The sequence below is a fragment of the Phallusia mammillata genome, chromosome 4 (genome assembly GCF_965637545.1).
Source record: "Phallusia mammillata chromosome 4, kaPhaMamm4.hap1.1, whole genome shotgun sequence".
NCBI lineage: Eukaryota > Metazoa > Chordata > Ascidiacea > Phlebobranchia > Ascidiidae > Phallusia > Phallusia mammillata.
This window is the reverse complement of record NC_137255.1, coordinates 17,995,791-18,016,855: the sequence shown is the minus strand read 5'-3', so window position 1 is coordinate 18,016,855 and position 21,065 is coordinate 17,995,791. Positions and strand designations below refer to the sequence as shown.

The 21,065-nt window shown below is 37.9% G+C and overlaps 1 protein-coding gene across 2 annotated transcripts; it reads right to left on the bottom strand.

The window, feature by feature from the left end:
• Positions 1-291: 291 nt before the first annotated feature.
• On the bottom strand, positions 292-19,823 carry LOC145225158 (diacylglycerol kinase delta-like). 2 transcript variants are annotated; one of them, XM_080091824.1, is made up of 16 exons: positions 19,413-19,823; positions 19,138-19,276; positions 17,463-17,604; positions 13,261-13,302; positions 12,687-12,812; positions 11,432-11,467; positions 10,975-11,093; positions 9,700-9,854; positions 8,437-8,659; positions 7,068-7,972; positions 6,551-6,707; positions 5,461-5,582; positions 3,984-4,133; positions 3,388-3,499; positions 2,828-2,980; positions 292-1,622 (listed from the first exon to the last, which is right to left on the bottom strand). In XM_080091824.1, the coding sequence occupies exons 2-16, from the start codon at positions 19,234-19,236 to the stop codon at positions 1,584-1,586; spliced, it is 2,580 nt and encodes an 859-aa protein (XP_079947950.1). In that variant the 5' UTR covers positions 19,237-19,276; positions 19,413-19,823; the 3' UTR covers positions 292-1,583. The 2 variants fall into 2 exon arrangements, with proteins under 2 accessions (XP_079947950.1, XP_079947951.1); XM_080091825.1 differs by having other exon boundaries at positions 19,138-19,273; positions 19,413-19,541.
• Between the last annotated feature and the right edge of the window lie 1,242 nt (positions 19,824-21,065).

Below are 21,065 nucleotides of genomic sequence, written 5' to 3'. Positions count from 1 at the left end.
ATAACTTGAACCACTGTGTCGAACGCTCTGATCTTTAACGACGGTTACAACCTCGAATTTTATAAATGTTTACATTATTAAACCAGTCATTTATGTCGAAAGAGAATCATGTTGTCAAAGAAATCCTAAATTTTGAATGCAAACTGCGCACGAAAACAAGGTAAGTGAGGTATAGTAGTAGGTTTTATAAACAACTATCGATAAATGATTAAGTCTGATGGAAGTATAGCCTTTCTTTCTTCCTAGCCTAATGCTTGTGTTTAAACAGCATATCGTGTTGACTATAGCAAGTCAAGGCTTGTTATTTATTTGCGTCGCCGCACATATCAACGAAGTGGTTGCGCACAGCCGTCAACGAAAAACGTATAAATAAAAGTAACTATGTAATATGTATATAATAGTAGCGGGAGAAACAGTGAACGACAGGTGCAAAACAATGCGAACACGCGCGATGAGGAACGAACAATGTCACTTGCAACAAAGAAATTGCGATTGCTGGAGTGAAACTTGTCACAGTTTCGCGTTGAAATGCACCGAAATGGGACAGAATTGTATGGCTGACGACCGAAGCGGACAAAGGGGTATTTAGGAAGCAAAAGACCCGGCTCGACTACCTGATAGGCTGTGGAATAGTACACGTGTCAATTTATGATTGGTTCATGTAGGAAGGTTGTGTTTCAGAAAGTTGAACCGAAAATCAATTGTTAATTGTTAAAAAAACCAGCTTTATCTGTACGATTATGAATGACATTGGTAGTGGAGGTTTACAACATTGTTTCAGGCGCGACGAGCACTGTACAATGTTCAAAACGAAACTCCGTCAACGTGGTAACACTAAATAATTTATGCCATCCACAGACGATATACGTCCGCAGCACAGAAGATAAACGCCTTAAAATTGACGATCTCCAGCGAATACTCCTGAAAAGAAGTTAACAGTTTTGGATAAAGTAGACAAAACCCTGTCAACATTTACAAAGCATCTACATCTTGACAAAACGCGTTTTTTTTGAAACCCTGGATTTAAAACGATGCCGTAAAAATGCGTAAAGTTAAACCTTGGCTTGGAACGAGGATGACGCGAAGAAAGAAGCGAAACGTGATAGAATCACTCGCTAAAAGCGGAAACGTTATGACTGATTCAAGATGAAAGAGACTTCACTGTATAGATTGCGACAGTAACAGATGAAAAGGTATAATTAAAATTTGCACTGTATTTTAAGATAATAACAAAACCGTTTTTTTATAGCAGCCGTTGCGAACGAGAAACCGTTTTTTCGAGGAAGAAGTAAAAAAATATTTACTACCAGAATCCTGCTTGGTTTTGTCTTTTGCTAAGCAGCGGTGTCAAGCTCTTGCTGCATCACTACAGTGACAAAGCCACGACAAAGTTATTCGGAACATAACATCTGACATAAAGAAATCCCAAACGACACTTGACGTTACACAGTAGCTGTATATTTGGGCAGCAGAAGAGCACTCTACTTCAACACGTTCCTCGTCCTGTGCGAGTATTACTCCTACCGCACTCGTTGGCGCCAGATGTTGGACACATATCACATCACAACAGCAAGAGCCTCTAGTTACTTGGCTTTCTTTTTGACTTTCTTTAGCATAATAGCCTGCAAAAAAAGATTTGTTCATACACTGGGGATGAAAAATTGTTTATACACTACAAGAAAACTTTTTAAAAACTAAAAGTATTTTCGGTCTTCCACAAAAGTTTGTGAGAAGTTCTTATGGTTTTAAGTTGCAATGCCAGCCTAGAACACATAGTTCAAAGGTTGCAGTTGTGCTTACCTTTGGTCTGAATTTAGTATTCGTGTGTTTACAACTAAGATATAATAAATGTGCAAAGCAATAGTAAGAACATCTCTATATAACAACATGACTGCCTTATACAGAAAAACTTATTTTAACAAAAGATAAAGTTTAAATCCCATAAATCGAATTATTGATTGATACGGCTTGGCGAAAGGCCAAGGGCAACAACAAACGAGTTGAAAAAACACTATCCACATACAATATTTCTAAAAATAGAAAAAGAAAAATGCCACAAAACTGAGAATGAATGTCAAGTGTTAAGAAAGGGATATGGTTACTATACTACATGACAAGATTTGTTTCGTGTGGCATCGTTATGATTGTGGGGTAAAGGGGATGGTTTTAGCAACAGAAACTGCCCTTGTATCATTTGCAAAGCTAGTAATCATAAACATTAAACAAATGAACTGAAATGTCAATGGCAAAATAAGATAGAAAAAGTGTAGTTTGGAATAAAATCAACCTTGCAGTAGCAGTTTTCCGGTGATTACCATTCTGTATATCAGTATAATTCAAAACCCAGTGTATAAAACCCTAGGCCAAACAGAATCAACTATCTGGATAGTTCTTTTATTAGTTGCTAACTGGCAGCTTGTTTTACAATTTTACTGTTTCACTGTTTTACTATTTTATCGCTTTTATAACAATGTTGTATTCGCTCATAGGAACAAAGGATGCCATACACATTTGGTGAAATCTATATTCTGTGAGAATACTGTGTACAAACGTGTCTGTTTGGCCAAAGGTTTTATACACTGGATTTTGCATTAAGATAGAAACATGCCGCACCTTCAATAACGTCCACCAACTAAAGATGTTTTATCATCGAAAGGCCCAATATTAAGACATGTTTTGTTTTGTAGACCGCAGTTAAAGGAACAATACAAAACAGCACTAAAATGTGCCAATGCTTTGTTGCATACAATGACTTTCGATTTAAAATGTAACACCAAAATTTTACTCCATTTAGTAAATAAATTGCTCGGTAAACAAACGTATTTACCCGTGTTGGAGCGACTGTGATAATTATTTTGCCGGGTGGTTGCATCCATGGTTCCCCGTCAACTTGTACCGCAACCTCTGCCTTCAGATTCAGCCGGATGTACTCGCCCTGGGCTATGCGGGTTCCTGTCCGTAACCCGCTGTAGACTTGACTCTACAAAAATGCAATTAGGCTGGTTATAAATGACCCAAAACCGAGATATATATTTAAACGTGATCAGATAAAAGAAGACTGCATTTTCCTGAAACAAAGATTTATTTGAAGGACTGTGTCTACCAGAACAGGCTTGACAAACGTATTTAAAATACCCACATTAAAATATAAATACAAAACGAGACTGGTTGTAAGGAGCTCATAACCGTTCTTAACGTTACATATTTAGCAGACCGCATTTACCTGAAACAATTATCTATTTAATTTTAGAGGACTGTGTCTACCAGAACAGGATATAGAAACGTGTTTACACTTGCCGCAAAACAGCAAATAAATACAAAACGAGGCTGGTTGAAAAGAGCTTAAAACCGTTATTAGCATTATATACATTTAATATTTTGACTTACCATGTGTGGAACCCCGGTAACTCCGATAATCTCCAACATTCCGTCGCTCATTGAAGGAGTCGCAAACCTGCTGCTTGAACTTGAACCCCAAGCGTTGGATCCAGCGCCCCAGCTGGTAAAATTGAAAAACATTAGTTGTGAAATCGTAAAAAACGCAGATAAATTGTGTTTTTGCAAAGCATTTGCACCAGTATCACATAGTTCATTGACATAGCTCACTGTCACTTATATACGACGACATTATCTATTCCATATGGCAAATGAATACTTCCAATGAGTGACTTAGTTGTTACAGATCATTTAAAAGTTAAATTTTGCATCTAATGTGTTATTTACCAAGCCTTTTGCATTGGTTCGACATAATAAGGGGGCGTGTGCAACTAATTACGAAAGACATAGCAAACCCTTAACGATGTTACCAATGTTTAAAATAGCGGTGCTTCACGTAACGAACTTGAGCAAACAGTAACTCACAAATAACAACATATGTGTAAATAAACAAGAGCCCCTTGTATGGTAAAACGTTACCGCCTGCTTGCGTAAACAGTCTGCTAGGAAAAAAATAAGCTGCTGAGTAAAACTAAAACGGCCCTTACCTGCCGATGTTAAGGAATATTAAGCCTTTAATCGTCGGTAGCTTAACCGTGTGATCATCAACAATAAGCTCAATGACATTGTTGAGGTTTACTGAGCGGCTCGTCATTTTCTTTAGACCGGCTTTGAAGTATAGAGCCTTGTTTCGGAACCTTAAGATAAGGAATACAAAGTTAGTACTCGCTTTTTAGGGTAACAGCAACTTGCTGTTAGTTGAAAAACACACACATCTTGAATGAACATTAAAATGAATATTCTTAACTTTTTTGCATTACTTTTCCCATACAATTTGTTCGAAGTTTGGTTTACAATAACTAACAGCACCAAGCTAATAATCAACATAATCTAGTAATGGATTTATACTATAGTATACACGTCTCCTGGGAACATGCTTCGTAGAGCTAACTTAGAGAGTCAATGCTCATCAGGTATATACGTGGCTATTTGGAAACAAGACGGAGCTATAAACTATTGAGTGTTTCGTAGAAAGAATGTCTGTCCAACTACATTTCACAAATTGACACTTACACCAAAAGCGCAGTGAAAACAGGTAGCAAGTCTATGTTGCGGTGAGCAAATGTAAAATTCAGTCTCTGTCTCTATGGAATTCTATTTTGGATCTTTGCATGCGGTTCGCCGCATAACAAACAACGACAGATGATCCGCCCTCTAGGCTCCAGCTTATTTCAGTCACAAGCCCACATTAGATTTAAAACATTCTGAAAAATTCTACAGTGTAGAGGTGGTCAAGGCAGTGACGTCACACGAACAATCAGATTTTTTTCAGTGAGATCGATCCAAGTCAAATTAGGGGAAAATCCCTTGTACCAGGGCGGAAGGCGATCGTTTAATTGACAGTGTTGGCCGAGATATCGACCGGGCCGATTAGATCTGGCGAAAATTTATTCCTGACATTCGAAGGATTTTTTTAATTCGGTTTTATTGCCCAGCTTTGAATACAGCGAGAAGTAAACCAAGCAGGCAATACTTGTGGCAACGGGAAATGTCATCTGACATTGTGGCCAGGCCTAAAAGGTTTCGGTTACATTTGACGAAGGACAGAGACAAGGCGATTTTAAAAGCATTGTTTTGTGAAGGAATGAAACTCAATTTGCCTGTTTTTAATTCCCCCATTAAAAATAAATTAAACATCACAGCCCGACAAACCAACAACTAGTACTGTACTTTAACTTGATGTCTAAAATGTAAACTAGCACATTTGAATAATACTTTTAAAAAAAAGCTTAACTGGGCAAATTGGATGCGAAAACGGAAATATTGTACCTAAAAGCATTGCTAAAGATAATCTCTGACGGTATAAAAGACCTAAAAGAATAAAAATAATTTTGCACAAATTTCCGAAAGAAAGTTCTTGTCGAAAAAGTTTACAGTAAAAGTATTTGTTTGCCACATTTTCACAACACTATACGGCTGCACATGAAAACTTTACGAGTCCGGATATTTGCCATTTCACATTACCTGCTTGTGCATCGTTCCGGATTTTCCTCCCTAGCAAGATGGAAGGCGAGAGACAACTCGGCGTCGATTCCAATTCCTAGATAATTGTTCATCGTGATCATCTTGAGACCTTTCGGCACTTCCTAATTATTTTGCAACAAATTTATAACATACACTGGGGTTACAACACAAAATTAATAGGTTTGCTTTTTATAACACACATGAATGCCTTTAGGTGACCACAATAATAGTTAAATCAGGTATGATTGGAAAACGCATTCATGCTGCAGTGATACCCAACCGTTTCAGGCCTGCAGCACACTAACAAACTGAATGTTTGTTCGAGGCAAAGTTGTCAGCAGACCCGAAATCAGGGCCCGAACCCGAAAGTACAAGCCCGAAACTCGGCCCAAACCCAAGTTTTTTTAATAAAGCCCCAATTAGCTCCGAAAGTAAAATTTCAACACATATGATCGAGTGTAAAGTCGGTCCGAATTAAGCCATTTATATTCAAATTTAAGGCCAAACCCGAATCGACTTCAAATTCTGGTTCGTCTTAGAAAGACGAAAAATAGTTGAAAGAAACAGTTTAAGACTTATTTGGAATCGTTGAGACGGCTTGTGATGGCAAATATGCTTTAGATCATGCCCTAAAACAGGGGTGGGCAACCTTTTTCACTGTGGGGCCAAATACTATTGCGATGATTAGATCACGGGCCGCAACTTTATATAAAACAAGGTGATTTTACTTCGTTGCATACCAAAAATGCCTAGCTACATATAAAATTCCCATTTAACTCCAGCAGCATGTTGCCAGGTCGCAGAAAAATAGCACCGGGCGAACTAATCGGCTAAAAAATATATAATAATTTGGACTCGTTTGCCGTTAGATTTGAAATCCAAGTGTCTCTGCGGGCCGCACAACTTTAATCAAAGGGCCACATGTGGCCCGCGGGCCACAGGTTGCCCACCCCTGTCCTAAAACGTAAGGTGGTTGCACTCCGCAAAAACCAACAGTCGTAGTATACTTGGAAATCTCTCACAGTGGTTGAAAGAAACTACCATACACTTTATGCATTGGGAATCAAACTTGGATATATCGATAATTTACCTCGGCCGCGGCATCGTCAAACGAAGCACGATAGGAGGGAATAGCTGGCAGTGAGAATTTCTTTCTTTGCGATCTCACGCGCAACGAGTCGTTATGAAGATACTTGGATGACACCACAGAGTCGCTGACCACACTGTGGTGTCGAAAGGTCGATTGCCTGTAAAAAATGCCAATAAATATCTTAAATTGACAAATTACTTGTATTTGGTGCGACAGAAAGTTATTACCGAAGGGGCGTCCTGCTATTACGGCCTCGTTAGTAAACCACTAGTGGCAATCATAATTTTGCGCACTGAGTTGTAGAATGGGTCACTTGTTTGATAAAACGATCAGGAATGTATATAATAGAGCGACTTTTCGGATATGGCAAACCCTTATTCTGCTAGTAAACAAAAATTTAAATTTTACCACTCTAACGTTACACTGCAATCTAACTTCCTAACCTTTTGTGCAGTGTTAAGTGTATAATGCGATTACAAGCCTTTGTTGGTGTGCACGTTTTAACACTATTCCTTACTCTGGCAAATCAGCCACGTTGTCTTCAATTTCGTCTTCAATACCAACAAACTCATTCATGGGATCTTGGTCGGGTTGGTTATCGGCGGGAGGTGTGCTGTTCGAGTCGGAGCTGTTGTCAGAGTCATCGGTTGTTGCATTCAGTCGAAGCTGAGTCAGTTTCTTTTCCCACAAGGCATCTTCCATTTCCTGTTGTTCCCTATTTTCCTCGGTTTCCGTAATTTCCTCAGTTTCCGCATTTTCCGTGCTCCCATGGAGTTCAAATTCGCTTTCACTGAGGATGTGAACCAGTCTGCGATGGCGCAAAGAAGCATCACTTTTACTTTTCGGTCTCAGTATTCCTCCTGCATTAGTAGTGTTAACGCCACCGGACAAGGCCGATAAATCGAAAACAGGTTTTTGGGCAGTGCCATCGTCATCAGTGGAGGTTTCGATAGAATTGCCGTGGTCGTGGGGCGGTGCGGAAGATTCGGATGGCGTTACTTCAGTAAAAGTTATTAAATCTTCCACAACGTGCTTGTCTGTGGTAGAGACAATTGTCCGGTCAGTATTATTCGACACCACAGAGTCGGATTCAGTTTCTTGCGACGTGTTTTCCTTTGTGGGGCTCAGCACAGGAACGAGGCCCAGCATAAGGTTGGGAGTGCTTCCCCTTTGCACTTTATTCGAATTGTGTCCGTTCACTTGGCCTCTCATGCTCATCACAACGTTTACAGGGTCCGGTTTTCGCGAGTTTGTATTGGATGTGCTGGGCAGGTCGGGTTCAGGCCCAGTGTCAAAAGATACGGCGTCTGATAGCAAAAGAGGCCGATCTTCGCCAGGACTGCCCGGTTGTGTGCGCGGCGTATTAACCGAATCGAAGAGGATGTTCCACCGGTCCATTTCCACAGGTTGCGTGTCTTGGATCTGTAAACATGTACGTACAGTTAGTTAGTGGACCGTAATGTCACGACTGAGAAATGGTATATTCAAGTGGTTTCAAAGTTCGTTGACCCATAGATTTAAATACTTCCCTAGCTAAGTTTCCCAAGAAAAGCGTTCGCCGATAAAGTTAGAAATACCGCACATTTTGGTTCATGAGCAATCTTATGTTTTATCTCAGAAACAGGAACGCCTTAATATTCTGGTATATGCAACCCGCACATAATAATGAGATAGTCGGCCATAAGTATGTTACAAAACGTTTTTAGGCCACGTTATTAAATAGGTTGAGAAACAAATGCCAAAAAATGGGCCCAAGACCAAACAATCAACCCACGTTGCTTTCATTAAATCCTAAAGCTAGATTCTGTATGAAATTACACAAAAATATTTTGCTGCTGTAAATTCCCATTCAAAAACATTTCCAATGATTTAAATGAACCACGAACCTGTGACAACACGCTCGCTACACTCTCTCCACCCCAACTCGATCCAAAGCCGAGTACGCGGGCAAGATCATTCCCAGTACCGACGGGCAGAACTGCTATGGCCGGGTTGGAACATGCCAGGTGTCTCCGGACCACTTCAACATGCGACAAAACCCAACCGACCGTGCCGTCCCCGCCACAAACCAGGATGCGAAATCGTGCGAGCTTGCGGAAGGAGAACAACCTGCGCGGAGGCGTTGAACGATGTAAAGTGAGTTTGTTATGGAACAACGATTGTGTTCTGGGTTCGTTTGACCTCAAAAAAGTCAAGAGTTTTGAAGCCTTGACGTGTGAAGGTTGTTTTTTGACGAAAATGCAAGCACGCAAATTTTGAAGTCTTCCTAAACAACTTGTATTCTTGGACAACTTAGACGCGTTGTACAAACGCTGGGCAAGATATACACACGCAAAGCAAGGTGTTGATATTGAGTTAAACCTTTCCATAGCATTTTGCGATTATAATAAACCTTACATACACTGGCTAGAAAGCAAGAAAACATATAGCAACCGTAAAAAGGTCTGTAAAACAACAGTTGGCTAGCCAGTCGGTAATAAACGGGACAAACAAGCAGCCGGAACGAGAGACCAATTAAGCTCTGCCGCATGGGATTTCTTGGTCCCGCGAAAGGGCGTAAACATCAACAACACCAGGGCTAGTGACATCAGAGGGGCGGCAAGGGTCAGAACGATCGAAAAGCCAGAACTAATGATGTTGTACTCTGGGGATTGGACGCATCACGTTTACGGAACTTGTTTCTCCTTCAGAAGTTATTTTAAGGGGCGATTTAATTTTTAAACCGCCGTAGGATATTAAAATGTGGTACGACGATGTAAAAAAGAAGTTGGATGAAAATCTAGTTGATTCGCTAATTGTAATGGGTGGTTTGATTTGTTGGGAGATTGGCGAACGTAATTGCTTTAAAATGCCTCGTGTGGTTTTGTTCCTATGGGCGTGACGAATAATAAAAGTTGTACATTGAAACAATCTTTATTTAGAAACGAGTTGGGCATTTGGCCGAACAAAAACTGCCACAAAATCGATTGGTGGGACAAGTCAATGCCACTGGGGTGTCGTTTATTAACATCAAAAGGATTTGTTCTTAATTTGTCAAGGTTTGGTACCTACAACCCTGATTAAGCCAATAAAAGCTATTTTCAAAACTTTAAAACATAACCTTCCAATTTTGATGAAGTAAATGAATGGTTGCCTTAATTTTTGCTTACCCTGGAACTGCACCACCCTTCTCCATGAGAAAAATCTGATATGGGTTGAGAGTTTCAAGAAGCAGATCATAGAGTTGACTTCCCTGACCTCCGCCGCTCTTGCAGTTGATAAACACCAGAAGCGGATTGTGGTCCCTCGCCTGGACATTGGTCGGCTGTAATATGTAATGGGAGATTGGTTAAAACCTAATTGCTTGGTTATAAACAAGTTTCAAGGAACAGATCATCAGGTTAAACAATGCAGTTGGAAATTAACGAAAAATCCGTTTCAGGTGATTATACAAAGAATTGGAAAAACGAATTTTAGGATTCAGACAAATTGTTGCACACAAAAATTTATCATTTTTCAAATGCAAATTTGTGCAAATCATTTTGTTTGTTTTCGCGGTGAAGCATTGCAGGCTACTCGGAGTTACCATTCTGGAATGGCAGAAGGCAAATTATTTTATAACTGCGCAAGTATAAAAGTTGTCAAAAACGTTCTGCTTAAAAAATATATAAAAACGAATATGTAATTTTTGCGATGGTCCTACACCTGAGACGAACTAATCAGCTTAAAACGTTGCCAATCAACTTTGTCATTTCCGCGAGCAGTAGCGCCTACATTCAACGAGCTTTTAAAATCGCCTGTCACATCATAAGTGGATCGTTGATACGCGATCGCAAGTGCGCGGCAGAGTTGGCATCGATCGCGAGGCAGTGATCCCATGAGAGGAGCGGAATATATACGAGGTCTTGCGTCGCGGTAAGTGTGCAATTACCCCCTGGGATGTGGCCTGTGGATTTCCGCACGACAAGCTGCCCAACAAATCAACGGGATTTGCTGGACTAGAAATTTAGATTACCTGGAATCGGGACGATTTTTAAGATGGATGATGTTCGGGCCACTTTATGGAAAGGTTACTTACAAGTAATCGGCTAGAACTATATTTTTGCAGTTTCAAAGCAAAAAAGTTTCAGCTCACTGAACTTAGTTGTCCTTTTTTAAAGTTGTGTAAATCTAAAGCCTCGTTAAAAAAAACGAATTAACTTTGACTTGTTGAAAATCGCCACCCGAGGAAATACATATAACATATAATTGTTTTTCTTCCGTTTTGAACCCTGTTTAACCGAAAATTCGGATCCAAACGGAAATTAAAACACAACATCGCACCAGAAAATCAAAATGCAAGGTCGAACTAAAGGCATTCAATTAGGATTTTACGTAACAGGCCTTACACAAGACACTGCGGCAAAGCACAAATTATGCGGTGTAAAGGGCGGAAAGGTTTTTACCATGTTGATATATGGGAGCAAGAGAAGCTCCGGTAAATTTCCCTGAAATCTCGTCACTCTGAATAATTTAAGGGCCGTGGACGCAGTTGTCCCACTGGAGAAAGTGATGAAGAAGCACCCTGCGATAAGAATACATTTGATTTTACACAGTGAAAGATTTATTTGATACAATAAAGGTTATAGAATACAAGAGATTTGATATTGCTACAACAACGCCCACTTGGTAAATTTTGGACAGTAACACAGGAAATTAGATCTAACCGTCGTTATGACGCTGTTTAAGCCTTTCGAGCGACGTGTACATCACGTACGCTGTTATATAGATCCATATTAAGGCGCCATTAAAACGAAAATAAAATTTTATAACGGCAATAGGTTAGGAAAATATCAGAAGCTTGTTCAAGGCCAAGTTTACACAGGACCCCGCCTTGTGAGTACGCATATAACCAATGCTTACCTAGGGAAGGAAATATTGGACCGATTGAAGATCGTTCTGGAACACAAAAACAAACAATGGTAAAAGAACATGTGAAAGAAAGTAACGTTTTATTAAAGTGATGGTGTCAAAACATATATTTAATATAGCACAAATGCGATGGCACAAAAGTAGAAGGTTTGTTGTATTATTAGTATCAGTACGCGTGTGGAAACTACTATTTGCAGAACTGAAACAAAAAATCCATTCACTTCTTGTCATTTTCTTTCTATTTTTATTTTTTAATTCTATTTCCGATATTTCGACAATGGCAGCATTGCGTCAAGGCATTTAGACGCGTAGAGGAAACAACGTATCCCAATAAACATGATGAACGTTTTTTTACCAGCAGTTTCAGGCTGCCATCGCTTTCCTATGTAAAAATACACACGACGCTGGTACGCAACTATAACGTGTTTTGCGTCATTATTCTCTGCGTCACAAAGGCATTGTTCTCAACCACTAAACAATAGATGCATCCAAAAAAGCCTCGAAGACGCGTGATAGTTTTTTATAGGCCGCCCCCTTGATCGATGGATTTGGAGCGTTATTTTAATATTCAGGTTGACGCTTTTTATAGTTTCCTGTTAAAGCACCAGCCAACACACTGTGAATGATCTTCCCCACGCACTTTTTATATGTCCCAGAAAAGTCAACAAAATATGGAAAGTTAACGCCACTTTGTTCTAGTGGTCGGCGGAATTGGGAAGGATCTTGTGGTCATTTTCGTCCGTAAGATACAGCCCCCACAAAAATATATTATCATCGCAATTACCATGTATTTTTTATGTCATAAAGACCCTTTGATGCGTTTATTGCATAAAATTGCAGCAACGCTTTAAAATTGCACTAAAGCATTTTTTTCGTGTCTGACACTCATTCTAAAAATGTCACAACTAGTTTAAGGGTTTATGAGAAAAATAAAACAGGCATGGAGGCCTTAAAATTGTAAAAACAAACAAACAACACAACTGCTCCCAACACACCACGTTCAACGTAGTTACAATAACGCCAGGATCCAACAACGAAACATATTGCAAAACGAAAGGTTGGTTGCCAATCTTTTATCATAGCATATTTACGTAAGCCACCTAAAACAACGCGGACGTGACGTGTGGGCGCATTGTGCGTCACCACGTTTACGAGTTCAGTGCTGCGTAGCGTTCAGGCATGCTATTTTGGACGTTGGGAAACAGAAACTGGCACTCACGTGGTTGGACCTAAACTTGCTACTTACCAACTTTAGTACATTGTGTTGCGTAGTTGACGTAGCTGGCAGTGGGAAGATTTTCGGGAAGTTTGCCCACAAATAAAACCAGCTCTTTTGCTTTGGACAGGTTGCGACGGATTGCTTTGTGGTGCCCTATTTAAAGAATCACTATTACCGTGGTATAGTTTCTGTCACGTTTTACATTACACCACGAGCAAGAGGTTCTCAACCATGGGTAAATTTACCCACAAGGGGTAAGTATGACATGCATTATGGGTTAAAAAAAAGTAAGCAACATTTTTTTTAAGGAAAAAATGTAATATAAGCAGTTTGGGGGTAAATTTTAGGTATGATAAAAAACTGGGGGTAAATGAAAAAGAAAAATTTTGAGAACTGATGCCATAACTTTAGGACTAAAAAAGTGGAGATGTATTTTTATCACAAAGCTTGCAAAATTATGTTTTTACATTACACAATTAGTCTAACTTGCAAAGCTAATATGCACACAGTTAAACTTTTTATTTTATTTAAAATTTGATAGCCAACAAAACCTCCTTAAAACGTAGCAAGGAACAATAGTTACGATGCTGAAAACACTTACATGGCTTTGTTGTACTGTTGTGTTGGTCAGCAGACATTGTTCCTAAAACAGAAACAATAACTAAAAACAACAGTTACTAAAGCATAAACTGCAAATGCAAAGAAAATCACCTTATATCAAAAGCTTACATAAGATACAAAAAGCAGGCATCAAAATCAAGCTTTTTATTTCACTAACAGCAAATGTTCAAAGTAAAAAACATTCTCTACCTGCAAGAGTTAACTTTTATTACTATTATAGTATATCAAAACTTCCCAATCAAGCAAAATCTGTACTGAATGACTTTCCAGTGCACCCCTGACTTATATATGGAAGACCGCAAGCGAAAAGTTAACAAAGGGAAGTGGCACGCAACCAAGGTTTCTGTCTACTATGTTTGCCCCAAACTTTAATTTATGTTTGTTCGCTGCTTAATGTCACACTTGGCACATTGATTTTTTTCACCAACCAATCCATTTAAGATTCAATCCTAATTGTGTTTAGCCTTTTATTAAACCAACTTAGAAAAACAAATTTAAACCAGCACTGGCTAAACTGCATCCTAATTTTTTAATTCATTTCAAACTCATTGCCGTCTAAAAACACATATTATTAGCATTCTTTTCGTAAGGTGGGTAAGTGTACAAATTACACAGAAATTTAATTTCTTTTTTGTTCATCACTATTAACGAATAATTTGTTTTTACAAAAAACAAAGCTTTAAAAACTCCATTTAACAAGTTTATGGTTCTGAAAAGTATGCAATTTTAATAAAATGTTGCAAACTGGTACAAAACACATACTTCCTATTATTTTCCTAATAAACTAGTACATGTAAAAAAAGCTTTCTTCTGGGTACTAGATGTAACACTCATCTGTTGAACATTAACTAACCCTGTACAGCACTTACAACAACTATATGAATGAAGTATTGGAGTAAGCCTGCGGGTATTATTCACACATAAAACTCATCAACGCACTAGCACTTTTAGGAACAGAGAACATTAGTCAGTGAAACATCCCCTATTGTGATGACTGGTTTATGTGAATCAGAATAGAAGATTATTGCAATCAATATTTTCAATGTTCTCCTTTGTCTGTGAGATGGCTACAACTATTTTTTCTGTAGTATTTCAACTAGTCATGCGTATAAACATCAGTAGTCCTGCAGCTGGTCTCAAAGCTTATTTTAGTGTTCTTCTGGCAGTTACATGATCTGGTGTTTCCTTCTCTTGCCTGACCTACTATCCATAGCTTTTATATTGACAATAGCCCTGTGAACTTGTTTGAACACCCACTGTCCCTGTCAACACCAGTACCATTATTATATAGATCAAAAATCTGACTGGCAAAGTTTGGATGATTAATGGCTCTTTTCCGTACCAACGCATCTATTTTTGTTACTCAATCGGTTCAGGTAATTGAGAGCTAGCGTAAAACTTGATACACATGCAGGTGAACAGACAGTTCAACAGTTCAATTAGTGATATATATATTTATACACAACAGTTGGTAATAAATCAATATAATTTGTGCCGCTGTGAAGTTAATGACCAATGCATTGGTCCATTTGTTTATTTTTTTTTGTCAATCTACCAATCAATTTTTGAAAGGCAAATGAGTTTATAGTTACCCTTCAATTGTCAATACTTAACATGCATATATAATATTGTACAGTACACGGTTTGTTAAATTGTCTTGACAAGCATTCGTTTACATGCAAGTAACATAGTCTTGAGGTGTTACCATTAAATTTTCATGGAAGCATAGGATATTAATGACAATACAAGTTGGGCAACAAACAATCAACTAACGCTTTAGTTACAATATTGCTGCAGCGTTATAAATGTTGTATGCGTGCAAGGCAATGTCACACTTACATAAAAATGCTTTGCAATCTAGAGCCATAATCTGAAGCAAAGTAATGCTAGTAACTGATATATTCGTACTGTAGTAACTGCTGGACAAGATAACCTTTGTTTAGGATTGCATAAATATGGGCCTCATTTTATACTTTGTACAAGACTAATTTGACATAATTTTATTATGAATTTTGGCATTTCTGGAACTTGCATGGCTACATGGAACCCCACGTAAAAAAATTTAAGTGTGAGACTGATGTGGAAATATTTTGATCAAATCAAACATGGAGTGAATGTCATATCACTTGGCAAGATATATTTGGTCATTTAAGCTGCCAGAAAAAACGCAAATTTATGACAATGCCTAAATACCACGCAAATAACACATAAACATGTTTCATATTACGTCCTGGCTGAAATGATGTAAAACTAGAAGGGTGGCTTAGCACATTTTGTTGTTGCTTTTACACCATAACCTATTTTAAAACTTTAATATATTTCCTATGCTTATTTGGTATTGGGTCCCATATTAGCCATCGTCTTTTATAACCTTAGTCGTTTCTGCAGGCAAAAACTCATGGGTCCCCACACATGCAAAGTTGAAAATAATGCAATTCAAGAGATAACCATGAGAAAGTCGAGTGTTGTAAGGTAAAACACAGTGATCGGCACTGGGCTTAAATAATAATACTATGTACAATACAAACTATAAAATTAGATTCACCCCAGATATTGTTTGAAGTATGCCCTATTTAACATTTTAAAAAACTGACCCATTTTAGGGGGCTAGTAGGGTAACGGGGTTCGACACACAAACTAAAAAAATATATAAAAATCACAATGACTCAATCAATAGTACTGCAAAATTTCAGCCCAATCCGCCAATGTTTAAAATTTCAACCACTAGAGGTGTTTTGAGCAACAACCGTTAATGTTTCTGACGTCATAGGGCTGTTAACAAGACCCTAACTGCCATGGCACAAAAACGTCCACCAAGCAACCCACCAACGAGCAACATACAACTGGTTGCCCTTGTAACACTATTGCGCCAAAGAAATCTTTCGTTTGTGGTGCCCAGTAACATACAAATACTTTTACACTTTAGGGGCTTGTGGGGTAAATGTTAGGACTACAGGGTTGAACACAACAATCGACACCTATAAATGGCATACTCTACAAGAAATCAAAATTTCAGCCAATTCTGACACTGTTTAAAAACTCACCCATTTTAGGGGACTAGCGGGGTAATTACTGGGGTTATCAACAAAAACAAAGTGGGATGCACATCTACATGAATATATCTACCATCTGTGTAAATTTCAGCCAAATCCATCAAACATTTGATGGAAAAACGAGTCAGACAAACTTCGGGGGAAAAAACATTTAAGGGGGCTAGCGGGGTAAATACTGGGGTTATCAACAAAAACTAAGTGGGATGCACATCTACATAACTATATCTACCATCTGTGTAAATTTCAGCCAAATCCATCAAACATTTGATGGAAAAACGAGTCGGACAAACTTCGGGGAAAAAATACCCATTTTAGGGGGCTAGCGGGGTAAATACTGGGGTTATCAACAAAAACAAAGTGGGATGCACATCTACATAACTATATCTACCATCTGTGTAAATTTCAGCCAAATCCATCAAACATTTGATGGAAAAACGAGTCGGACAAACTTCGGGGAAAAAATACCCATTTTAGGGGGCTAGCGGGGTAAATACTGGGGTTATCAACAAAAACAAAGTGGGATGCACATCTACATAACTATATCTACCATATACACCACTACCTTGGCAGTAATGTTTGTGATTAAACTACTTTTCAAGTCTGTGTAGTGTTCCTAAGTATATCTACCATATGTGTAAATTTCAGCCAAATCCATCAAACATTTGATGGAAAAATGAGTCAGACAAACTTTGGGAAGAAATAAGAAAGAAAGAACAACAAACAATTTGAGTAAAATCAATATGTGTCCCCTTCAGGGAAGGGGACCCATAATTAGTTTGTTTTACAGAAAAAAGTTCAATGCCACATTTGAATAAATTTACCTGGATTAAGGTAATGGTTTAGTGGCAAAACAAATTTGATAAACACAAGGAGTTATATGGACGCAGTGACGTAAATGAGCCAGCTTTTTCGCTGGCAAACACTGTGTAGTTTGATTTGGTGCTAAATATATCCAAGTCAAACATTTAAAGCAAACACTATAAAATGAATTGTATCTGGAGGGCCCAACTTTTCAAGGAGTGACGTCAAAAGTTAGGCAAACAAGAATTTGATTTCAATTCACACTATGCTTTGCTTCATTAGTGCTAGTGCTAATTGGGTTTTTGTGCAAAAAAGTCGGTATACACACCTCTCATCATTTGCTGTCGTAGGGTAACATGATTGTCTTCCTTATACGGCACCGAAACGAAAGATATGGGCAATAAAATCCCTGTTGGTAAGTCCAGGGTTGAGGGCATCTCAGCAGGATGATTGTTGTCCAAAAGTGACTCCTATTCACATCAGCATTTTCAAACCACAGAGCAAGTTATTACCGAGCTACGGTAGCATTTCTTATTTAATTTAAACTGACAACAATAAAAATTTAGTAGATTTTAGTTCATAGCGACACACATTTATAATGTGATGATAAAAAATAAAACATGTATAATGCAAATAAAATATTTGGTGTAATTTAAGCCATATATAAAAGTTTATTGAAAACAGGTGTTTCTAAAGCTTGTCAGCCATGCTTTCCTTTCAAAGAGTAATGCTAATCTTACCATTAGACTTGGCTACATTTTACTAAAACTTTGACCTGACTCTGACTTAATCAAGTAAACTGCAGGAAAAGTAAACTTGCTCTATTCCAGTAGTTCTTGCACTAATGGTTTTTAATACTTCCTCTCAACCACGACATCACACTTCGTGAATGTATCACCCAGTCAGTCCACTTTGTATTAGACTTCCCTTGATATGACATCACTACACTTTGCGGGCAGTGAATTATGAATGATAGACTATGTAAAGTATAGCGTAATTCAGAATTTTGAAACACTGTTTTAAGGATCAAGTCTGAAAAATATCTTATAACACTGTGGAAAAATAGGAAGATATGTGAGATCTTTAAATTATTATCTATCTGCTAGTAAAGCAGCTCACCTCTGGCATCAACCGCTTCCATAAACAACCTACAATATCCTAAGACCACACACACATATGTTAAACCACCTAGCAGAACCAGAATTCTCAGCAAACAATGGCCAAAAATAGTCCCAACACAAATAGGCTGATGAATGTGACGGACATCAGTTAAATATAGACCAAACGAACAAGCAACAAAAATGTGTGCTTAAACAATATAAATTCTTACAACTCAACTGCAAATATATATAATCTACATGTATTGAAATTAGTACTGGTCTTGTTTACTGTCTGTTTTATCTAAAAAGCAAACTTACAGATGAGCAAGTAAAAGCATTTTGAAACCTGACCTGTAGACAGCAATAGAGTATAAAAACAAATTGTTAAAGGTCTCATTTAGTCAATGAAGATTTTCTACAGCAGATATTCACTTAAACTGGTTTAGCTGGTCATTTTGCTTCTCTTCTCATTAATAAAACATGCATTAGAATCCAATAGCTACAATTAACAGATAGTCACCATTACCCACTCCATTATACTGCAGAAGGAAAAACAGCAGGCAGCCATCATTGGACAATTAAAGCATGGCAGAAGAGTCAGTGCTAATAATAGAATTCACTGACAGTAGGGGGCATAATAAGAAGCAATAAAGCAAGTCAATAAATTACTCCTATTATGTGCTTAAAAAAGCCAGAGATATCTTTAAACATTTTCTAGTCCTATTAAACTTGTAGCTTTTGTGTATGAGATATAAATAGGTTTGTGACATTTGCAATGTTTTTGTTGTTTGTTTTTTGGCAGACTCTGCCACAACAAATAAGAAAACCAATCAAATCACCACAAAAAGATTTCAGATTTAATGAAAAAGATGTAGAAAAATAAAAAAACAATGCTTGAATTACCCCATTTTCAGCAAAGTGTATGTCAGAAGTGTTGAAGGAGGTTTTATTTGGAACTTGTCTTCGAAGCGGCGGATGTCCATTATATGCCATCACGCTCATGTTTTCAAATAATGGCAGTTTCTTGATGCATTCGGATCTTCTAAAAACAACAAACTTTACCAGGACAAGTTTAAAAACTAAAAGTAGATTTATAAAACAAAACTTCAGACTTTTGTAAACAGTTTAACATCATTGATAAAGTTTTCATAGTTATTGCACAAACACTATTTTCTTACCAAGTGTCCCAGAATGGTGCACAACTTTAAGACAGTAAGTCAGATGATTACTATCATTTTTCAAACACACAAAAATGTCTACAAACCTTGTAACCTACAAAATATTTTTTCAACACATACTCAATAGCTCAGCTTAAAATGAGCTGACAGCAATAATAATTTTTTTGTTAACCTGGTGGCCCATTGATCTGAATTGAATTTAATAGCATACATAAGACCATTTTTAACATGCTGGCATTGTGTTTACTTTATAGACCATGACAAAGACGCATGTGGCTGGCTTGGCTTACACATTCGCCCTAAGCTCCTCAAATCACAGTTATAAGTTCAGTTCAGCAACAAGGCGTAATTAATGACGAAATGAACGTGACCTTCTCCACGTTTTAAATACTAAAAGGTACGCCAGAAGACTGGTTTATCGTCTGAAGAGGATAAAAAGTAATTTTGACCCCGACAGATCCCCTGAAAAACAACAGATTTACGCATAAAATAAAACGTTTCTCCACATTTTAGCATCAGCTGTTTGTCTGTGACGTCATGTTTACGCATGACTGAGCTTTCAGCACTCACAATTTTTTTGCGAACAACATCACGAAATACGTAATCATCTTGTGTCAATGACCTTGAAAACTACTTCTTGATGCTAGACTTTACTTATGAAAACTGAAGGAATATCCAACTCTACGAGTATTAAAAAACATGGCTCAAGTGATAACAGTACAAGCTATGGTATGACTTTTATTTTTAAAGTGAAAGTTAAATCCTGTCCCTAAAACTAACATCGTAGGTAAACGAGAGAAATTCAAAGTTAACCAGTGCCTTGCAGACCCCTTTTTTAAAATTGTGGCCTTTTGAGTCAGCTATTTATGACTCGCAAATTATTTTTTTACTACAGCCTACTGCCATCAGTAGCCTACAATTATGTGTGCCTTTGGCGCGTTTGCAACAACTTATTAGACTAAAATAATAATGTTCATGTTTATGGTTTTTATCTTAAATGCACACGTTACACGAAGAAGTACCAAATTTCTAGAAATTTTATGTCCATGCGATTGCACGTGTTTAGCTGTTTTAGTTTTTAGTTTTACCGCAATTCGTTTTAGAACCAAGAAAGCTTTCAAAAATGTGTTTATTAACAGAAAATTGGAGATAAATCTACTTCTATCTCATCCTCCAACGCAGTGGACTAGTTTCAAACATTTGCAATAACAAACCTACGCTTCCCTCTTTATTGTAAACCATTCGAAACCAACTTTTTAATTTAACCCATCTCTCATGCTGTAGTCTATGTTGCATTTAGTCGAAACTATTTTTAATTGCAAGCGTTTCTTTTCGAACGAAGGCCAGATGTTTAACCCCGAAATATCTTTTTGCATTCACGAAACAGCATTTTTCCCCGTTGTACTGTCCGGAAATGAGTAGGACTTACGTAACAGGAGCGTGATACGACGCACAGTGGCGCTGCGAAGTCATTCCTCGACCAAACTTGATTGTCTGTGATTTGCAGTGTTTGCAAAACGGCAGTTCAAACATAGAATAAACTGTACTGCAAATATGCATCTGAAAACTTATGTGTTGTCAAAAGTGCTTTTTTAGCGTAACACAAAACAGGCGGTTGTTTCATACATGAGCATTAGCCTGCAATGTTCGGTA